This window comes from Boleophthalmus pectinirostris, unplaced genomic scaffold (genome assembly GCF_026225935.1).
Source record: "Boleophthalmus pectinirostris isolate CB_2022bp ecotype Guang Dong unplaced genomic scaffold, ASM2622593v1 HiC_scaffold_14, whole genome shotgun sequence".
In the NCBI taxonomy this organism is placed as follows: domain Eukaryota; kingdom Metazoa; phylum Chordata; class Actinopteri; order Gobiiformes; family Gobiidae; genus Boleophthalmus; species Boleophthalmus pectinirostris.
The window spans coordinates 34,418,682-34,440,863 of record NW_026571047.1 but is presented as its reverse complement, the minus strand read 5'-3'; the positions used below and the strand labels follow the sequence as shown (position 1 = coordinate 34,440,863).

The window sequence follows — 22,182 nt, the reverse complement described above, 5'->3', positions numbered from 1 at the left end:
CCAAAATGAAAAAAACAGATAATGATTCGTTTTTACAGTTTTTGATTTTGTGTTTAAATGAAAAATGGAAAAAAACTGATAAAGAACTGAACCAGGACTAAACCAGGACTAAACCAGGACTAAACCAGGACTGAACCAGGACTGAGTGTCAGGACGGGTCCAGAGGTGCACCCTTTCAGACCAGACCTGGACTGGGACCGGGACTGGGACCCAGACCAGGACTAAGACTGGGACCAAACCGGGATTGAGACCAGAACTGAGACTGAGACTGGTTTAGTCCTAGTTCAGTTTTTTTTTTTTCATTTTTCATTTAAACACACAATAATAATAATAATAATAATAATAATAATAATAACAATAATAATAATAATAATAACGATAATAATAATGTTTTCTGTTTTTTGGTTTGGAGACAAAATTTTATTTTTTTTTGTTTTCTTATTTTTGGTTTTATATTGAAAAACAAAAGAACGAATGACTGATTCAGAACTGTTGCTGATGTTTTTAATTTTTTTATTTTATTTCCCCCCCAAGCGCTGGAGTCAAACTTCTGCCGTCTTTGTTTCCTCCTCCGACAGTCTGACGTGTGTTTATATCCTGTTGTGTTTGTGTTTGTGACTCAGGAGCCATCTTCGAGGAAAACGCCGTGAGGGACGATGAGGTTTTCCAGTTGGCCGTGTCCGACCTGAGTTTGAGCGACGACATTCTCCACAGCGAGAAGATCACACACTCCATCAAACTCATCGAAGCCAACAACCCCTTCCAGGCCGTGCAAGAAGGTAAGGACCAAACGAGAGCACGAGATCTCAGGAGCTCAGGAGCTCAGGAGGACTACAACTACAGAGGACTACAACTATGGTGGCCTCAGACGGACAAACCAGAGCTGTACACTGCAAAAAAGTGCAAAAAAGTGACACTAAAAACACAAAATCCACAGAAAATTTGGATGAATCCTCATTTAAGTGACTAAAAGTGACAAATACAACCAATCCACCACAAATCAACAAGATAATACTCCCTACAACTGTACAAGTCAGATAATACTCCCTACAACTGTACAAGTCAGATAATACTCCCTACAACTGTACAAGTCAGATAATACTCCCTACAACTGTACAAGTCAGATAATACTCCCTACAACTGTACAAGTCAGATAATACTCCCTACAACTGTACAATCTTATGTAACAGATAATACTCCCTACAACTGTACAATCTTATGTAACAAATAATACTCCCTACAACTGTACAAGTCAGATAATACTCCCTACAACTGTACAAGTCAGATAATACTCCCTACAACTGTACAAGTCAGATAATACTCCCTACAACTGTACAATCTTATGTAACAGATAATACTCCCTACAACTGTACAAGTCAGATAATACTCCCTACAACTGTACAATCTTATGTAACAGATAATACTCCCTACAACTGTACAAGTCAGATAATACTCCCTACAAATGTATAACTCACACGTATGTAACAGATAATACTCCCTACAACTGTACAAGTCAACCTTATGTGATAGATAATACTCCCTACTACTTATGTCACAGATAATACTCCCTACAGCTATAGTTAAAAAAAATAAATAAATAAAGATTTCAGTTAACTGTGGTTTAATGGTTGAAGGAGATGATGGTCTCACTGGTTCTTGACCTTCAGGGCCACCGTAGTTTTTTTCCTGTGCTCCTCGTTAAGACTTTGTAAACGTTGTAAACGTGTTGTGCTGTTGTGCTGTTGTGCTTCACACTCACACCAAAACAGCACCGGTTCTGACGGGAATAATCAGCGCGGCAAAGTCGTTTCCGAGATTATGGTTTTATTTTATTAATTTTGTACAGTTAGTGAAGCGTAAAGAGTTTGTGTGTTTGGTTCGTTACGTTTGGAGGTTCTCGGTTTGGGCTCGTGCTGCTCGGAGCTGCTCAGCTTCCTGTTTGTAGGCGACATTTTGAGGACCACACAAAAGATGTCGTCATTTTGTTTTGTTTTTGTCGGTTGCTTTGGTGACGCTTCTGGTTTTTGGTGTTTTCAGGCACTTTTCTGATTCATGTTCCAGGTTTGTTTTACTGAATTATTGTGATTTATGTGACCAGTTTGATTGATAATACTCCCTACAACTGTACAACACCTCACCCTAACAGATAATACTCCCTACAACTGTATAACACAACTTACCCTAACAGATAATACTCCCTACAACTGTATAACACCTCACCCTAACAGATAATACTCCCTACAACTGTATAACAACTCACCCTAACAGATAATACTCCCTACAACTGTACAACAACTAACCCCTAAACTAGATAATACTCCCTACAATTGTACAACTTGTGGGTGTCGTGTTTTCGCGGCGGGTGTCGTGTTTCTGTGCCGGGTGTCGTGTTTTCGCGGCGGGTGTCGTGTTTCCGCGGCGGGTGTCGTGTTTCCGCGGCGGGTGTCGCGTTTTCCGCGGCGGGTGTCGTGTTTCCGCGGCGGGTGTCGTGTTTCCGCGGCGGGTGTCGTGTTTCCGCGGCGGGTGTCGTGTTTTCATGCCGGGTGTGGTGTTTTCATGCCGGGTGTTGTAGGGAGGTGCTCTACACTATGATGCACGTTTTATCCCTTCCAGCCCATCGGTGTCGTAAACGACACAGGAGAATGTTTTATAAAACCACACAGAACTTTCCAACCATAAAACATAGAACCTTACTTTTTTTCCTTTTGAAAGATGAGACTTTTGCTTTTCCGAGCAGATTTCCGTCATTTCCCTCGGTCACTCGCTGTGTGAAGGTGTCGGGAAAACGAGTGTCCAACAGGAACTTTGTTTTGGTCCAGACTCAGTGGCTCCGTCCATTTTGATTGGTCCAAACTTTGCCAAAGAGTGTAGTGAGTCAAAACAGTCGATGCTCTGAGCGTCTGTGTCAGAACAAGTGAAAAAGTCGCTCGAAGTGCAAAGATTTGTCACATAAATGGACAAATGACACATGTTGGTCTGAGTAATTGTGCATCTCTTGTTGTTTTTATTTTCAGTTTTATTTGAGTCCAAACGTCCAAATCCAAATGTAATAAACTCCATGTAAATACAGAAGTGGCTCTGTGTCCTGGACCTGACTCCAGCTGTTTCCACGACCTGCACCAGTCGAGTCATGGGGACACTGCACTTTTTTTTTTTTTGTTTTGAGACAATAAGGAGCTTTTTTGTTTATTTACAGACTTGACATTAAGACCCGAAATTAAACATTTTTTATGTCCAAAAAGTAGTTTCTACAAGTTTGTATGAAAGATTTCTGGTTTTGTAGTTTTTAGTTTTTTTTTTACAGTCATGACACGACTCCAGCAGCAGACGGTGAAATAACAGGATGTAGAACATTTCATTAGGGGTAAAAGGGAAAGTCTTAAACACAAAATTAAGAAAAAATAAATCCAGGAGAGAATAATTGTACTAAAACTGAGTGAGATTTCCACTCTTTCTCTCTCCTGAATACCTGAATGATCCAGGGTTTTGGACGAGACGTCTTGTGTGTTTGAGAGACACGTGACCTCAGTGAGCGTCTGTGATTGGACGAGGTTTGTCTCTGTTGTCGCATTAAAGACTCTTCTGATTCACACCGGAGACGCTCGGGTCACAGCAGCACGTCTTTGTCTCTGTGACCAGATGTGATTTTGATTTGATGAAAGCGGCGTCACAGCGTCCGGTTTAACACGTAACAAGTCTGTGTGGCTGCACGTCCTGGGCGTCTTCAGGCGTCAGCGCGGCGTGAATCTGACGTCGACGCTGTGTGTTGGTCTGGTTTTAGTCCTGTTCTAGTCCTGTTTTAGTCCTGGTTCAGTCCTGTTTTAGTCCTGGTTTAGTCCTGGTTTTAGTCCTGGTTTTAGTCCTGGTTTAGTCCTGGTTTAGTCCTGGTTTAGTCCTGGTTTAGTCCTGGTTTAGTCCTGGTTTAGTCCTGGTTTGTGTTTTTGTTTGTGTTGAACGTTCAGGGAATCGGAGTCAGAAGTTGAAAAAGTTAAACTTTTGACGTCAGACGCGTCGTGTCAACCAATCAGGGACGATTACCTAGAGACGTACTGACATTATCACAAAGAAGAAAGAGAAAGAGAGAAACGAGAACCAGAAACACAAATCTACGGTGTGTAAGAGTCATTAGTATAAATATAAACACGCCGCCACCGCCGTCACGTCGCCCACGTGTTTATGTCGTAAATACACAAAAGTCACTCTGGACCAGAAAAACCCGGCTCTTGTCGACCTCGGCGTTGCTCTGGTCACAAATCAAATATTTTTCTCCCACTGGTCCACGGCTCAAAACCTCCACCGAGTCGCTGAGCAGGTTTTTCCTTCAGGTTTTGTGACGTCGACTCTGGACGCAGCGTTTTTCATGTACATGTTTCATGTACAATTAGTGCAGCATAAATACAATTTATGACCTTAAACCCGGAGCTCGTGGAGATTTGTTGTCACCAGTTTTCTAACGCTGAAGTCGTCGCACTTGTGTCTTTATGAAGTCGTTTCACATCAATATTGTGATTTAAAATGTCATAATTATAAGAGAATGATCCTCAGGGGTCAGAGGTCAGAGCTGCAGACGCACGAGAATATGAATGACAATAAAGTTGAAGTTAATTAGATTCTTGTGTGAATCAACACCGGGTTTAGTCCAGGTTTAGTCCTGGTTTACTCCCATGTTAGTCCTGTTTTAGTCTTTGTTTGGTCCTGGATTAGTCCTAGTTCAGACTTGTTTGGTCCGGATTTGGTCCGGTTTTAGTCCTGTTTTTAGTCCTGGATCAGTCCTGGTTTTAGTCTTTGTTCAGTCCTGTTTTAGTCCTGTTTTAGTCCTGTTTTAGTCCTGGTTCAGTCCTGGTTCGGTGTCAGGAGTGAACAGGACTCAGGAGAATCAGTTTTCATCTTTAAAGTGTCACTGAAAGTCAAAACAAAACGCCGCCATCTTGTCTCCGTCTGATCCGGTTTAATCCTCCGGAAGCTTCTCTCCGTCTCTCTCTTCATCTCTCCCTCACTCCGTCTCTCAGCGGGGGTCCCTCGCATCGTCTCTCTGTCTCTCCCTCCGTCTCTCCTCCGTCCGTCCTCCCTCCGTCTCTCCCTCCGTCTCTCCCTCCGTCTCCTCCGTCTCTCCCTCCATCTCTCCCTCCGTCTCTCCCTCTGTCTCTCCCTCCGTCTCTCCCTCCGTCTCTCCCTCCGTCTCTCCCTCCGTCTCTCCCTCTCTCTCTCCTCCGTCTCTCCCTCTGTCTCTCCTCTCCGTCTCTCCCTCCGTCTCTCCCTCCGTCTCTCCCTCCGTCTCTCCCTCCGTCTCTCCCTCCGTCTCTCCTCCCTCCGTCTCTCCCTCCGTCTCTCCCTCCGTCTCTCCCTCCGTCTCTCCCTCCGTCTCTCTGGGGTCTGGGTGGTACAATCGCGCAGCGTCGCGCGATACCGTTTATTTGTTTTGGTTGTGGCTCCTCGTTAGCGGCGACTTCATAATGGGTCACGAACACACACACACACACACACACACACACACACACACACACACGAACACACACACACACGAACACACACACACACACACACACAACACACACACACACACACACACACACACACGAACACACACACACACACACACGAACACACACACACACACACACACACACACACACACACACACGAACACACACACACACACACACACACACACACACACACACACACACACGAACACACACACACACACACACACACACACACACACACACACACACACACACACACACACGAACACACACACACACACACACACACACACACACACACACACACACACGAACACACACACACACACACACACACACACACACACACACACACACACACACACACACACACACACACACACACACACACAACACACACACACACACACACACACACACACACACACACACACACACACACACACACACACACACACACACACACACACACGAACACACACACACACACACACACACACACACACACACACACACACGAACACACACGAACACACACACACACACACACACACACGAACACACACACACACACACACACACACACGAACACACACACACACACACACACACACACACACACACACACACACACACACACACACTCCAACACTCTGAGTCTTTATAAACACTCACCCAATGAATCACCAAACTAAAAACCCAGGATTGTGTCACGTGTTTTTTCTCTCCCGACTCGGCTCAGCTCTCGTCGTTTCCAGTCATGATGAAAATCTCCGGAACAGTCGACGCTTTAACGCTTCAGGCCTCGATAAAAGCACACGGACTCACAGACGGTCGGGCTCGTTTGTGTTTGTGTTGAGACGAGCAAAAGCCCCGCACACGTCACATGGTTTGTGTTTGTTCGACTCTTTTCAAGCTCAAGTTCAAGAAGGAACAGACTCGATCCTCGACGCTGAATCTGATAAAAACCTCTTTTTTTAGACAATATGCTCTGATTTTCTGCACTAAATGGTCGTAATTTCTTTTCTATTCCCATGTCTTTGTTATTTGTTTATGAATCCTGATTATCTCCACGTGTAACTGACCGACTGCAACAGAAAACTGTTCAGAAATAGATTCACTAAAGAGACATAAAGTAAGAGAATAAAGAGCAGATACAAAATAAGGTTTATAATATGGACAATTGGATTGACAATAATAATAATAACAGAGACTTATTTATACTTTTGATAAGTGTTATAAAGAGCGCAGATATGAAACATTAAAAAGAACAAAAACTAAAAACTAAAAACAAACAGTTTCAGTTTCAGTTTTTTCGTCCTGTGATTTTGTATCTGGTCCTTTTTGGGGTTTAGTTCATCAGTCGTATTTATTTACTGAGATTCAAAGTTCTTAGAGTCGTTCTTGGGGTTTTTGATTCAGCAAAATAGAAAAAAAAAAGATCTCCAACCACAAGGTGAGATGTTCACATGTCGCCGTCACAGACTCACGGCTCAAGTTCAGTTGTCGTCACAAAGGGAGGAGAAAAAAACCAGAGCTGCACAAAGTCAAAAGGAAAAAAAAAACTAAAACAAATTATATTCAGATTCTTCCAACTGTTTACAGCCGGAGCCTTCGGCCGAACCTGCAGCCGAACCTGCAGCCGAACCTGCAGCCGAACCTGCAGCCCGCGGCTCACGGCCCGCGGCTCGCGGAGGCTCGGAGGCTCGGAGGCTCGGAGGCTCAGAGGTGTTGCATCTCACGTGGTCAGAAAAAAGTGAAAAAAGTGTAAAGAAAATACGTCAAACTCTCACAGTAGATTTTTGTTTAAATGAAAAATGGAAAAAAAAAAACAGATAACGACCGTTTCCCGTTTACGTGACTTCAGTGACTGTGATGTCAGACTTTTCCACCAAATACAGACTGAACCAGGACTTGTCCAGGTCCAGGACCAGACCAGGACCAGACCAGGACCAGACCAGGACCAGACCAAGACCAGAGTCGACTCTGAGCTTTGACTCTGAGCTTTGACTCTGAGCCTCCGCAGGGTCCGAGCCTCAGCTTCGAGCTCCAGCCCTGCTGTGGGCTCTGAGCCTCCGATCTGGTCCTGGACCTGGATCAGTCCTGGTTTAGTCCTGGTTCAGTCCTGGTTCAGTCCTGGTTCAGTCCTGGTTCAGTCCTGGTTTAGTTCTGGTTCAGTCCTGGTTCAGTCCTGGTTTAGTCCAGGTTTAGTCCAGGTTTAGTCCTGGTTTAGTCCTGGTTTAGTCCTGGTTTAGTCCAGGTTTAGTCCTGGTTCAGTCCAGGTTCAGTCCTGGTTTAGTCCTGGTTCAGTCCAGGTTCAGTCCTGGTTCAGTCCTGGTTTAGTCCTGGTTCAGTCCAGGTTTAGTCCGACATCACAGTCACTGAAGTCATGTAAACGTCGTTATCCCTTTTTTTTTTCATTTTTCATTTAAACACAAAATTGAAAACGAATCATTATCTGTTTTTTCATTTTGTTTTTGGAGACAAATAACGAAGAAAACTGTTGTTTTTTTGTTTTCTTATTTTTGGTTTTATATTAAAAAACAAATGAACGAATGACACACAGATTCAAAACCTCCTCAGGAAAAACGAACAAGACGTTAAAACTTGAAAACCCAGAGTGTCCATCAGCAGCAGCTCAGAGTCCAGACTTAAACCCATCGAGCTGAAGACTGAAGAGTGAAGCAACCGACAAGTGTCACATTTATGAAACTTCTGCAACAGACACGGGAAGAACTGGATTTGTGTTGTAAAAAGAAGGAGCCACGAGTGAGTTCAGCTGTTTGACAAACGTTGACACACACGACAAACTAAAATTTTGAACATGTTTTGGTCGACAGGAAACATTAAAAAATGTAAAAAGTGTGTTGTTCTTTTGACCAGTTGTGTATTTAATCACAATCATATATTTAATCATGATGAATCTCATGAGTGTCGTAGTTAACTCATGATTAATCACAAATTAACGGCACATTTTTGTCCTTGAATCATCATTTTAATCCTTTTATCTGCAGAGAAAAGTGAACAGGCTTTGTGCAAATGTTTTTTTTTTCTTGTAAACCAGAACATTTGTCAGCGAGACAATTGGATGTTCCAGTCTGAAGCTCCAACAGTGTGAGTGAAGAGACTCTTGTGTCGTCAGAACAGACAAAGCTGCTGAAGTTTCCTCTGTGGGTGAAATAACGAGCTGTGACCTGACGACGTTTTCATGACTGAGGGACGTCCGGTCGTGTCCAGAGACACTGGGTTTGTGTTTGTGTCCCTGTGGTTTCTGTTCTAAGGTCGACTCACACGCGACACAGTCTAGTGTTTGATCGAGTTCGTCTGTCGAGTGTTTTTCACTCAGATCAGAACCTCGTCTCCTTTTCCCAATCTGTGTGTCAGTCGTTCATTTGTTTTTCAATATAAAACCAAAAATAAGAAAACGAAAAAACAACAGTTTTCTTCATTATTTGTCTCCAAAACTAAAATGAAAAAACAGATAATGATTCATTTTTTCAGTTTTTGTGTTTAAATGAAAAATGGAAAAAACGGATAAAGACCGTTTCCCGTTTACGTGACTCCAGTGACTGAGATGAGAACTAAACCAGGACTGATCCAGGTCCAGAACCAGAGCAGGACTGAGACCGAGACCAGACTGGGACCAGACCGAGACCAAGACCAGACCGGGACTCGTACAGTAAAGCGTGTGCGTGTGTGTGTATTTGAGCTCCGTGTCGTTTCCGTGTCGTTGTTTTGGTCCACCTCCTCCAGTCGGGATTTTTCAGGTTCATACAAATTATTTATGAAACACTCGGTCACAAAGATCGTTCATGTCACCATAAACAAACTCACGACGTGAACATCGATTTACGTGAACTCATTAATAATACAACACAGCACCAGTCCTTAAAAGTGACTAATGCCTCAGTGGTCCAGGACTGAAACCAGGACTGAACCAGGACTAAACCAGGTCTAAACCAGGACTGAACCAGGACTGAACCAGGACTGAACTAGATCTAAACCAGGTCTAAACCAGGTCTAAACCAGGTCTAAACCAGGTCTAAACTAGGTCTAAACCAGGTCTAAACCAGGTCTAAACCAGGTCTAAACCAGGTCTAAACTAGGTCTAAACCAGGTCTAAACCAGGTCTAAACCAGGTCTAAACTAGGTCTAAACTAGGTCTAAACCAGGTCTAAACTAGGTCTAAACCAGGTCTAAACCAGGTCTAAACCAGGTCTAAACTAGGTCTAAACTAGGTCTAAACTAGGTCTAAACCAGGTCTAGACCAGGTCTAAACCAGGACTAAACCAGGTCCATGTATGTTCTAGTCTCTGTCTCTTACACTTGTTCTGATCGAGCTCCAGTTTGTTCTAAACATTCAGGAAACGTTCTGCTCTGATTTGTCAGTGGGGCTTATTTAGTCCTGTGAATCTAGTTTTAATATCGAATAATATTTAATTTGTGATACTTTTGACAGACTACACACACACACGGGGATTTGCACATGATCAGTTTAAAGATGCTGTGTGTAATATTTCTGGTAAAGTGTTCAGCAATACAGGTGTTATTTACCTCGAACCTCCCACAGTTTGGCATTAAACTTAAAGGTTGTATGGAGGATTTTTTGTTTTGTTTCAGATTGTCAGTGAAAGTTTAAGATACCGTTACAGAGACGCAGCAGCCTTGTCATTATGACCAAAAAAAAAAAAAAAGAATGAAAATCTATCAACTGTGGACGTGTTGAGGCCAGATAAACATCAGCCAATAGAAAACGAGGCTCTCTCTTTATCTATTGGCTGTCAGGTTGTCAATCAAACTCCCTATGTTTCTAGTGTAACTGACTCGTCGGCGCGCGGGGATTTCGTGGTTTATGCAACGGTTCTTAGAGGATTTTTCAAACTGACGCGTCGGTCGATAAATTATTTCTACACAGGAAACTTGAACAGTGATTCTGAACGAGCAGTGGATGTAAACAAGTGTGATTCTAGAGTAAAGAGGAGGAGGAGGAGGTGTTTCTACTGAGGCTGTGGAGGAGGAAGGTGGTGTCGCTGTGTTTCTCTTCCCTTAAACTGTGTCGGGTCCCAGAGCTGCAGCCTCCTCCTGCTCCACACTCTTCCTCTTTCTGTCCTCTGCAAAAAAAAAAAAAAAAAAGCCTTGGCCATAAATTAAAATATAATCAGAAAATGACTTGAGAGCAGTGAAATGATGTGTCCATTCAGCAGGATCGTTTTACTGGACGACGTTTAAAATCTTGGCCACATCAGAGCGAAGAGCAGGATCCTGTTTCTCTCTGTGTCTCGTTCACGTTCTCGGTCCTGTGTAAGTGTGTGTGTGTGTAAGTGTGTGTGTGTGTGTGTGTGTGTGTAAGTGTGTGTGTGTGTGTGTGTGTGTGTGTAAGTGTGTGTGTGTGTAAGTGTGTGTGTGTGTGTGTGTGTGTGTGTGTGTGTGTGTGTAAGTGTGTGTGTGTGTGTGTGTGTAAGTGTGTGTGTGTGTGTGTGTGTGTGTGTGTGTAAGTGTGTGTGTGTGTGTGTGTAAGTGTGTGTGTGTGTAAGTGTGTGTGTGTGTGTGTGTGTGTAAGTGTGTGTGTGTGTAAGTGTGTGTGTGTGTGTGTGTGTGTGTGTGTGTGTGTGTGTGGTAAGTGTGTGTGTGTGTAAGTGTGTGTGTGTGTGTAAGTGTGTGTGTAAGTGTGTGTGTGTGTGTAAGTGTGTGTGTGTGTGTGTGTGTGTGTGTGTGTGTGTGTGTGTGTGTGTCTGTGTGTGTGTGTGTGTGTGTGTGTAAGTGTGCGTGTGTAAGTGTGTGTGTGTGTGTAAGTGTGTGTGTGTAAATGTGTGTGTAAGTGTGTGTGTGTGTGTAAGTGTGTTTGTGGGGAAGCAGAACTAAACCAGGTCTAAACCAAGACTAAACCAGGTCTAAACCAGAACTAAACCAGGACTAAACCAGAACTAAACCAGGTCTAAACCAAGACTAAACCAGGTCTAAACCAGAACTAAACCAGGACTAAACCAGAACTAAACCAGGTCTAAACCAAGACTAAACCCGGTCTAAACCAGGTCTAAACCAGGTCTAAACTAGGTCTAAACCAAGACTAAACCAGGTCTAAACCAGGTCTAAACCAGGTCTAAACCAAGACTAAACCAGGTCTAAACCAGGTCTAAACCAGGTCTAAACCATTTCCAAACCAGGACCAAATCAGGACTGAACCAGGACTAATCTTGGACTAGAACTTGGAAGTGCCTTGCAGACAGGGCGTCTGTGATCGGGCGTCAGCTGTTTTCGTCTTGTGGAGTGTGAAGTTCTGCGTGGGTTCTTTCTCTCGTGGTCACCTGACGGTCTACACGGGCGCGTCTCTGTCGTTTCACCGCTGCCGATGTCGCCGTGATTTTAGCGAATTCACATGAAGAAAAACGAAAAACCCACCACTTCAATCCAGGTTCAAAAAGCTTTGTGGTGCACGTTCCTCACGTTTGTACCGAGTCAAATATGACAGTTTTTCTCTGTAACGTCACAGGGTAAAATTCAATCCGGTTATTCAGATCCAACCCAGGTTTTCCCCACTCCACATGTCACCACCCATCACCCCGCCCATTTCACCAATTATCCAATCACACATCCCCAGTCAGAGTGTATACGGTCCTGACTTGTCTCTCCTCAGGTGTGTGGGAGGATCAGGGGACAGAGCTCGAAGAACCAGAGCTGTTGTGCAACATTGTCACGTGTGTTTTCAGTCCACTGAAACTATACAAACTTGGGTTCAATCTGACGGTGAGCGACAAACTGTGGTTTTGAGAGCTTTGGTCTGGTAGGAAACAAACCTCCTGTCCTCTGTCTCCACCTCCTCCAGCTGCCTCCACTACATAACTATTCAATCAACTGCACTTTATGGAAATTATACCCCTCAAAATAAGTAAAGTTTGTGTGGAGGATTTTTTTAGTTTCAAATTGTCAGTGATAGATTATAGATGCAGTCGCCTTGTAATTATCATGACCAAAAAAAAGAGAATAAAAATTCATCAACTCTGGACGTGGTGGGGCTAAACATTTGCCAGTAGATAACGACACTGCCTCGTTATCTGTGAGCTGACAGGCTGTCAATCAAACTCCCTACGTTTCTAGTGTAACTGACTTGCCTGCGCCGCCGGTACGTGGTTTACGTACGACACAGACGCTGTTTACTCCACCAACGCAACAGTTCTTAGCGGCTTTTTTGACCTATATCTTCCTCGCAGTTCGCACAAAGTTTGTTGCAATGGCGACAAGAATCCAGGAGCAGTTCACCGAAAAAGAAAGTCCGTTTTTGAGGTGAAAGAAGAAGACAAGGGGAAAAGCAGCGACGCCAAACTAAGGTGATTCTTGGAGATTCATTCCAGCGATGGAGCGACTGAAGCAGACGAAGAGTCTAAAGACTGAACCACTGGTCCACAAATTACTCCTGGACAGGAAACTTCTGCTTATTATGAAAACCTACTTTATTTCCAAGAGCGACACAAACGTTTTTCAGGACATGAATGTGACATCCTGTGTCTGAAAACATCATTTTCAAGGCAAAGAAAGAGTCGCTTGCTGCTGCAGGTTGTAGTTAGTTCATTCGCACGGAATCTCCGCGCAACCTTCTCTGCTCCTCTCCTCTCCCTGCTCCCTGCTCATCACTTCTTTTCCGCTCACGAAATGTCCGCGCCCCCCCTCCCCCCGCTCCTCACTTCTCCACCTTGCCTAACCAACACTGTAGTTAGTTGTTTACAAGTCATGTGCAGTTCACCGGCTGTAAACAAACCTGTTTGTGGCGTAAGGAGGAGGAGGGAGGAGGTGTTTCTCCGTAGGAGCTGTGGGGGGGGGAGGTGGTTTCACGCAGGAGCAACATTTGAAAAAGAACAAACAGTCGCTGGATTCTCCTTCCTTGGAAAATCCTCTGTACAACCTTTAATATTGGACTCTGAAGTAGCTTAGACTCTGTTTTCCACCCTGGGCAAACAGACCCGCTTCACAAGGACATTGATTTGATTGAGTTGCTTGATTTTTGTTTGCTGCAGCTGTTGTATATTTTGTATCTAACTTTTTCCTTGTATATTACACTTACTTTATTCAATTTTTCAACTAATCCCATGTCTCAATTTACTGCCCCTGCCTCCTGTGGTCTTAGGATCTTCTGATATTCAACCTTGCTAATTACAGACAGTAGTTATAACACAGTTATTACACAGTTATTACACAGTTATTACAGTTACAATTATTACACATTTGTTACACTTTTATTACCTAAGTAATAAGCAAACACTTGTTACAACTGTGTTACAACAAAAAACAACACAGCACAGTAACTCAATACTTTTATAACACTTTACTCCCAACACTGAATATAATTAATTAAAACTGTGTGAAACTGAAGCTCACAGAGACATTTTTGCTCAGCGCCGACTCAGAGCTGCTAAAATAATCGATATCTGCAGAAATAAATCAAACCTGAGACCCTCCCGCTGTGCGGCGACTGCACTGACCAGTCAGAGCTCGAACTCACGTCCACAGAAAACAAACTCTCTCAGGTTCTTTTACGCCGACGGTGGTTGTTGCATCAAACGTTCCACTGAAACCAGAAACTCTTAGTTGTTTATTTTTATTTTATTTGTTTATTTCATTCATAAAGTATAAAAAGACGTCAACAGTGTCACAACATCAAACACACAAATGAATGAAAAGGAGCAGTGAGGAGTCGTCTCATGTTCTCTGCCCCTTTTCCCTTTTCCAGACAAAACATCAACACCGAGAGTCACTTTAAAACAGTTCACTTCAGGCACAATTATTCATCAACTACAAAAACAAATCTTCACTTTTAGGCACAACAATTTACTTTCCTTTTGAGGGATGTAAAAGTACGATATTTTCACGAAGTACATCTCACAGTACGATATTTATTGCGATATTTTATGGAAGTTAATCTGCTTCTTTTTCTTCTTAAAACACCTCGACAAGATTTAATCCAAAGAACTGAGAGTTAAAAGTGTCAGAACTGTTGTTTCTTCTTGTCGTCTGCACTGAAATGGAGCAAAGGATCATGGTCTATGTAGTTCCTCTGTGTTTTTAACTCTTCATTTAAACAAAGACACTTGTGATTCGATTTATTGTGATGGTCCACGATATTATTGTAAGAACTTTGACGATACGATATCACCAGATTTCAGTGATTGTTACATATTTACTCCTCGTGCTCTGGATTTGATGTGTTTTTAAATGTCGTCGTTGTATTTGATTCTTTTATTTCTTTATCAAGACTCTTCCATAAATGAACTGGTAACATTTTATAATAACTACACCTTATTTAGCCTTAATAAAGCATGAACAAAGACTTAATTAATAATGATTCATGCTTAGTAACTACTTAATTACTGCCTGAATTAGCCCTTAACTTGCACTTAATTCACCTGTGCTGTAAATAGTTACTCATAAGTATTTCTTACTTAATTACTCATGAACTAATCATTTGTGTGTGCATTTGTAAATGTATATTTAAGTCCAAATTGGAGCATTTATTAATGATTAATAAGCCATGAGAGAATGATTTACTAATAATGCATTATTGTTTCTCTGGAATTTGACCAAACTTAACAAATGTTTAATAAACATAATTATTCTTCACTTTAGAAAAGTTCTCAGAAAGACTAAACTAACAGAGAACAGCTGCTGAATGATCATTGTGTTATTAGTAAATCATTCTCTCATAGTTTATTAATCATTAATAAATGCTCAAATTTGAACTTAAATATACATTTGTAAACATGCAAATGGTTAGTTCATGAGTAATTAAGAAGTATTGAGTAACTATTTACAGCACAGGTGAATTAATTACAAGTTAAGTGCTAATTCAGATAGTAATTAATTAGTTACTAAGAGTGAATCATTATTAAGTTTTGTTCATGCTTTATAAAGGCTAAAGAAAGTGTAGTTATTATAAAGTGTTACCAATGAACTCACAGCGACGCTTCGCTCCAGAACCTCGGTTCTGAATCTGAATCATGTCGGTTCATTTTTTAATTGTAGAGTTTTGTTCTCATCTCAGACTTTCGTTGGTGTAAAAGTTTCAGTCGCGCTCAGATCTGCAGCAAATCAAACGGACCGAGACCTCAGAAAAAGATGGTCTTGGTCCGACCAGAGTCCTGCATGGGTTCATTTTTGGAGACCTGAACCCTCCCGGACCTGTTAACATCCCAGCCTGCGCCCGGGATAAACCACACGCAAATAAAACACATTTTACCTGAAGAATCCACCAGAATCTGAACTGAAAAGTTACGATCGATTACGAATTATGATCACGAAATGAAACGTTTTCACTTTCTTCAGGACGAACATGAATTCATGAATTCAGACTCAACCCGCTCGGTCCGTACCTCTCCGCGGTGAGGTCCGGCGCTCCGTCCGTACCTCTCCGCGGTGAGGTCCGGCGCTCCGTCCGTACCTCTCCGCGGTGAGGTCCGNATTTTGTATCTAACTTTTTCCTTGTATATTACACTTACTTTATTCAATTTTTCAACTAATCCCATGTCTCAATTTACTGCCCCTGCCTCCTGTGGTCTTAGGATCTTCTGATATTCAACCTTGCTAATTACAGACAGTAGTTATAACACAGTTATTACACAGTTATTACACAGTTATTACAGTTACAATTATTACACATTTGTTACACTTTTATTACCTAAGTAATAAGCAAACACTTGTTACAACTGTGTTACAACAAAAAAACAACACAGCACAGTAACTCAATACTTTTATAACACTTTACTCCCAACACTGAATATAATTAATTAAAACTGTGTGAAACTGAAGCTCACAGAGACATTTTTGCTCAGCGCCGACTCAGAGCTGCTAAAATAATCGATATCTGCAGAAATAAATCAAACCTGAGACCCTCCCGCTGTGCGGCGACTGCACTGACCAGTCAGAGCTCGAACTCACGTCCACAGAAAACAAACTCTCTCAGGTTCTTTTACGCCGACGGTGGTTGTTGCATCAAACGTTCCACTGAAACCAGAAACTCTTAGTTGTTTATTTTTATTTTATTTGTTTATTTCATTCATAAAGTATAAAAAGACGTCAACAGTGTCACAACATCAAACACACAAATGAATGAAAAGGAGCAGTGAGGAGTCGTCTCATGTTCTCTGCCCCTTTTCCCTTTTCCAGACAAAACATCAACACCGAGAGTCACTTTAAAACAGTTCACTTCAGGCACAATTATTCATCAACTACAAAAACAAATCTTCACTTTTAGGCACAACAATTTACTTTCCTTTTGAGGGATGTAAAAGTACGATATTTTCACGAAGTACATCTCACGGTACGATATTTATTGCGATATTTTATGGAAGTTAATCTGCTTCTTTTTCTTCTTAAAACACCTCGACAAGATTTAATCCAAAGAACTGAGAGTTAAAAGTGTCAGAACTGTTGTTTCTTCTTGTCGTCTGCACTGAAATGGAGCAAAGGATCATGGTCTATGTAGTTCCTCTGTGTTTTTAAACTGTTGCTGCATCAGAACTCTTCATTTAAACAAAGAAACTTGTGATTCGATTTATTGTGATGGTCCACGATATTATTGTAAGAACTTTGACGATACGATATCACCAGATTTCAGTGATTGTTACATATTTACTCCTCGTGCTCTGGATTTGATGTGTTTTTAAATGTCGTCGTTGTATTTGATTCTTTTATTTCTTTATCAAGACTCTTCCATAAATGAACTGGTAACATTTTATAATAACTAACTACACCTTATTTAGCCTTAATAAAGCATGAACAAAGACTTAATTAATAATGATTCACGCTTAGTAACTACTTAATTACTGCCTGAATTAGCCCTTAACTTGCACTTAATTCACCTGTGCTGTAAATAGTTACTCATAAGTATTTCTTACTTAATTACTCATGAACTAATCATTTGTGTGCATTTGTAAATGTATATTTAAGTCCAAATTGGAGCATTTATTAATGATTAATAAGCCATGAGAGAATGATTTACTAATAATGCATTATTGTTTCTCTGGAATTTGACCAAACTTAACAAATGTTTAATAAACATAATTATTCTTCACTTTAGAAAAGTTCTCAGAAAGATTTAACTAACAGAGAACAGCTGCTGAATGATCATTGTGTTATTAGTAAATCATTCTCTCATAGTTTATTAATCATTAATAAATGCTCAAATTTGAACTTAAATATACATTTGTAAACATGCAAATGGTTAGTTCATGAGTAATTAAGAAGTATTGAGTAACTATTTACAACACAGGTGAATTAATTACAAGTTAAGTGCTAATTCAGATAGTAATTAAGTAGTTACTAAGAGTGAATCATTATTAAGTTTTGTTCATGCTTTATAAAGGCTAAAGAAAGTGTAGTTATTATAAAGTGTTACTAATGAACTCACAGCGACGCTTCGCTCCAGAACCTCGGTTCTGAATCTGAATCATGTCGGTTCATTTTTTAATTGTAGAGTTTTGTTCTCATCTCAGACTTTCGTTGGTGTAAAAGTTTCAGTCGCGCTCAGATCTGCAGCAAATCAAACGGACCGAGACCTCAGAAAAAGATGGTCTTGGTCCGACCAGAGTCCTGCATGGGTTCATTTTTGGAGACCTGAACCCTCCCGGACCTGTTAACATCCCAGCCTGCGCCCGGGATAAACCACACGCAAATAAAACACATTTTACCTGAAGAATCCACCAGAATCTGAACTGAAAAGTTACGATCGATTACGAATTATGATCACGAAATGAAACGTTTTCACTTTCTTCAGGACGAACATGAATTCATGAATTCAGACTCAACCCGCTCGGTCCGTACCTCTCCGCGGTGAGGTCCGGCGCTCCGTCCGTACCTCTCCGCGGTCCGGCGCTAGGTCCGGCGCTCCGTCCGTACCTCTCCCGCGCTCCGGTACCTCCGGTCCGGTGTGCGTCTCGGGCCTCGTCGTCCCTGAGCCACGTGCAGCTGAACCTGCTGCGCTCATGAGTCTGGAGACGCAGCAGATGTAACAGAAGAAGTGTCTGTCTCCTGGTGCAAAGAACCAAACTGTGGAGTGAAAGAGCCTGAACTCTCTCTCTCTCTCTCTCTCTCTGACCCTCCTCCTCTCCTCTCTTCTCTCTCTCTCTCTCTCTCTCTCTCTCTCTCTCTCTCTCTCTCTCTCTCGTACTATACATAGATTTCCACATTAGTCGTGTTTTTTCCCGCGCTCACACAGACACTTTAATGTTCACCACACATTATATAAGACTCATAATTACCCAGACCTGACAGATCCTCCCATTACAGCTGCACATGACCCCTCCTCCTGCTGCAACCTCCCTCCCTCCCTCCCTCTCTCCTCCCTCTCTCTCCCTCCTCTCTCTCCTCTCCACATCCCTCTCTCCCTCCCCTCTCTTCCCTCTCTCCTCTCCACATCCCTCTCCCTCCCTCTCTCCCTCTCTCTCCTCTCTCTCTCTCTCCTCTCTCTCTCTCTCTCCACATCCCTCTCTCCTCCCTCCCTCTCTCCCTCTCTCTCTCTCCGTCTCTCTCTGTCTCTCTCTCCCTCCCTCTCTTCCTCTCTCTCTCTCCGTCTCTCTCTCTCTCTCTCCACTTCCCTCCATCATCTTTCCTCGTGCTGCAGACATAATGAGCTCAGAAACACTCCAGACTTTAGTGGCTGATCACTGCACATTATCGTTGGTTTGTGTCCAGTTAAATGTGAGACCAACGGGAGTCAAACCCTCAACCTCCAGACTGAGAGGAGAGGACCTGCTTTAAACCTGGTTTTGGTCTTGATTTTAGACCTGGTTTAGTCCTTCTTTAGTCCTGGTTTAAACCTGGTTTTAGACCTGGTTTAGTCCTGGTTTAGTCCTTCTTTAGTCCTGTTTTAGACGTAGTTTAGTCCTGGTTTAGACCTGGTTTAGACCTGGTTTAGTCCTGGTTTAGTTCTGGTTTAAACATCAGATCTCATCATGTTGCAGCAAAAATAACCAAAATCTTGTCACTTTTGCAGAGAAACACGACAAAAAACACAGACGCAAATTTCATCCAACTGATCCACACACACACACACACACACACACACACACACACACACACACACACACACACAGACACACACACACACACACACAGACACACACACACACACACACACACACACACACACACACACACACACACACACACACACACAGACACACACACACACACACACACACACACACACACACACACACACACACACACACACATGACACACACACACACACAGACACACACACACACACAGTCACACACACATCACACAGACACACACACACACACACACACACACACTGCACTTTCCCTCGACTCGGCGCTCGTCTGTTTCGCTTAAAGATTATTGGAAATCTTTGGTCCGCGGCTCGGCTCCGGACCCGCCGCCGTTACCCACAGTCCTCTGGGGGGGCGGCGGCGGCTCGAGCACAAAGGACGACACGGACGGCGGGATAATGTGAGCGGCCGCGTCCGATCGATGAAGCTAAGGGAAAAATGAACTGTTTCTCTCCTCCGTCTGTGTTTATACGAACGTCGTTCACGCTCCAGCACGAAGCGCTTCACCTGCACCAGTGTCGCCACAATCTGTGTCGTTCATTCAGTCGTTCTTCAAAATAAAAGGAAAAATAAGAAAATGGGGGAAAAAATATATATATATATAATTTTCTTCACGATTTGTCTCCAAATTCATCCTCCATGTTCTTCTTCTTCTCTGGGGTCGGGTCTCAGGAGCATCAGTCTGACCAGAGACTCCCAGACTTCCTTCACCCCAGACACTTCCTCCAGCTCCTCCAGTGGGACCTGAGGTGTTCCCAGTCCAGTCCAGAGACATGGTCCCTCCAGTGTGTCCTGGGTCTCCTCCTCCCGGTGGGACATGAACACCTCCTGAGGGACACGTCCAGGAGACATCAGAACAGACGTCCTCCCCTCAGACGCTCCTCTCCACGTGGAGGAGCAGCGGCTCTACTCCGAGCTCCTCCCCTCAGACGCTCCTCTCCACGTGGAGGAGCAGCGGCTCTACTCCGAGCTCTTCACTCTGTCTCTAAGGGAGACGCCCGGACGCCCTGCGGAGGAAACTCATTTCGACGCTTGTATCCACGACCTCGTCCTTTCGGTCACTACCCAGACTCATGACCAGAGGTGAGAGGAGGAACGAAGACTGAGGGTGAATCGAGAGCTTCGCCTTTCGACTCAGCTCCTCTTCACCACAACGACCGATACAGCGACCGCATCACTGCAGACGCTGCACCTGTCCACCTGTCAATCTCACGCTCCATCCTCCCCTCACTCCAAAACAAGACCCCGACAGACTTGAACTCCTCCACTTGAGGCAGAGACTCTCCACCCGCCTGGAGACGACAAGACGACTTTTTCAGATCCAGAACCACAACCTCAGATTTGGAGGAGCCGATCTTCATCCCAGACGCTTCACACTCGGGTCAAACCGCCCCAGAGCTGCAGGTCCTGGTTTGATGGAGCCAACAGGACGACATCATCTACAAACAGCAGGTGACTGCACCAGAACCTCTGTCCATAAAAACTATGAACAGAACCGGTGACAGGTGCAGCCCTGGCGGAATCCAACGTCGCTCTCTCTGGTGGCTCTCTCATCATCGCTCTCTCATTGTCACTCTTTCTCGTCGTCTCTCTCTCTCTCTCGTCTCTCTGGTGTGTGTGTGTGTGCAGTGTCGTGTCTGGTGGATTAGGCCCGAGTCCATTCGGCTGTTCTCATTATAAACCTGTGTATGTGAGCGGGAGTTTACAAACAGCCCTGACACACACTCCTCGCAGATCCTCGCAGATCCTCGCAGATCCTCGTCGCTCTCACATCAATATTTCACACAGAAAACACACTCCTGCGCTGCGCTCAATTATACATGACCTGCTTAAAACCCCCTCTTCCACCACAATCGTGTCTGAGGCTCACATCTGCACGTTCAGCTTCAGACGAGCTTCACAACACCGACGTGTCTCCGTCCGAAGGCGGAGGAGCCGCGAGGAGCTGAACTTACACTAATCACTCTGGCTCCTCGGGCGCTGCTCCCACACGCCAAAAAAACAGCAGGGCAACATTTCAGAGTCGTTTTTAACATGAAAGGTGTTATTTTAACTTTTTGTAACTTAAATGGGGGTTTGAGTTTTTTTGTTTTTGTTTATTTGCAGAAGTCAGTAAGGTTAAATTCAACTTCCTCTAGTGTTATTTCAACTTCCTCTAATGTTAATTTGGCTCCTCCCAGTTTGAACCAGTTTTGTTCATAATTTCATCTTAAATTTACTCAAATAAAGTGTAAAAATAAAACTCCTCTGTGTGTTGTTGAGTTAAATCAGGATAACTCTACAAAGTGTTATCTGTTTACTCTCTAAACCTTCATTTAACTCTGGATTTGGGGTTAAACAGGAACTTTGGTCCAGTTTTACTTCATGAACATTTCCAAAAATGTTAAATTAACTCTGGAGCAGTAGAAAGAGGACGATGATGTAAATGGTCGTGGAACATTAATAAATACAACACAAATCAGAGTCTCTTCGTTCTCTGTTTATTCAACAAAAATTCAAGCTCTGGTCTGATGAGATTTGAGACTGAGATTATATACAGTTTCCCTCGTTTATCGTGGGTTATTTTCTAAAAATAACCCACGATAGGTGAAATCCGCGAAGTGGACTGAACCAAGACTAAACCAGGACTCACTGT

The 22,182-nt window shown here is 43.1% G+C and overlaps 1 protein-coding gene across 1 annotated transcript in view; it reads left to right on the top strand.

Moving 5' to 3' along the window:
• The window catches only part of LOC110171951 (glutamate receptor ionotropic, delta-1-like), a 428,946-nt gene that overhangs the window by 60,055 nt on the left and 346,709 nt on the right, over nucleotides 1-22,182 (top strand). Inside the window, exon 3 of the mRNA XM_055149944.1 lies at nucleotides 624-779. Within this exon, the coding sequence (XP_055005919.1) occupies nucleotides 624-779 (156 nt within the window). The remainder of the gene's footprint in view (nucleotides 1-623; nucleotides 780-22,182) is intronic.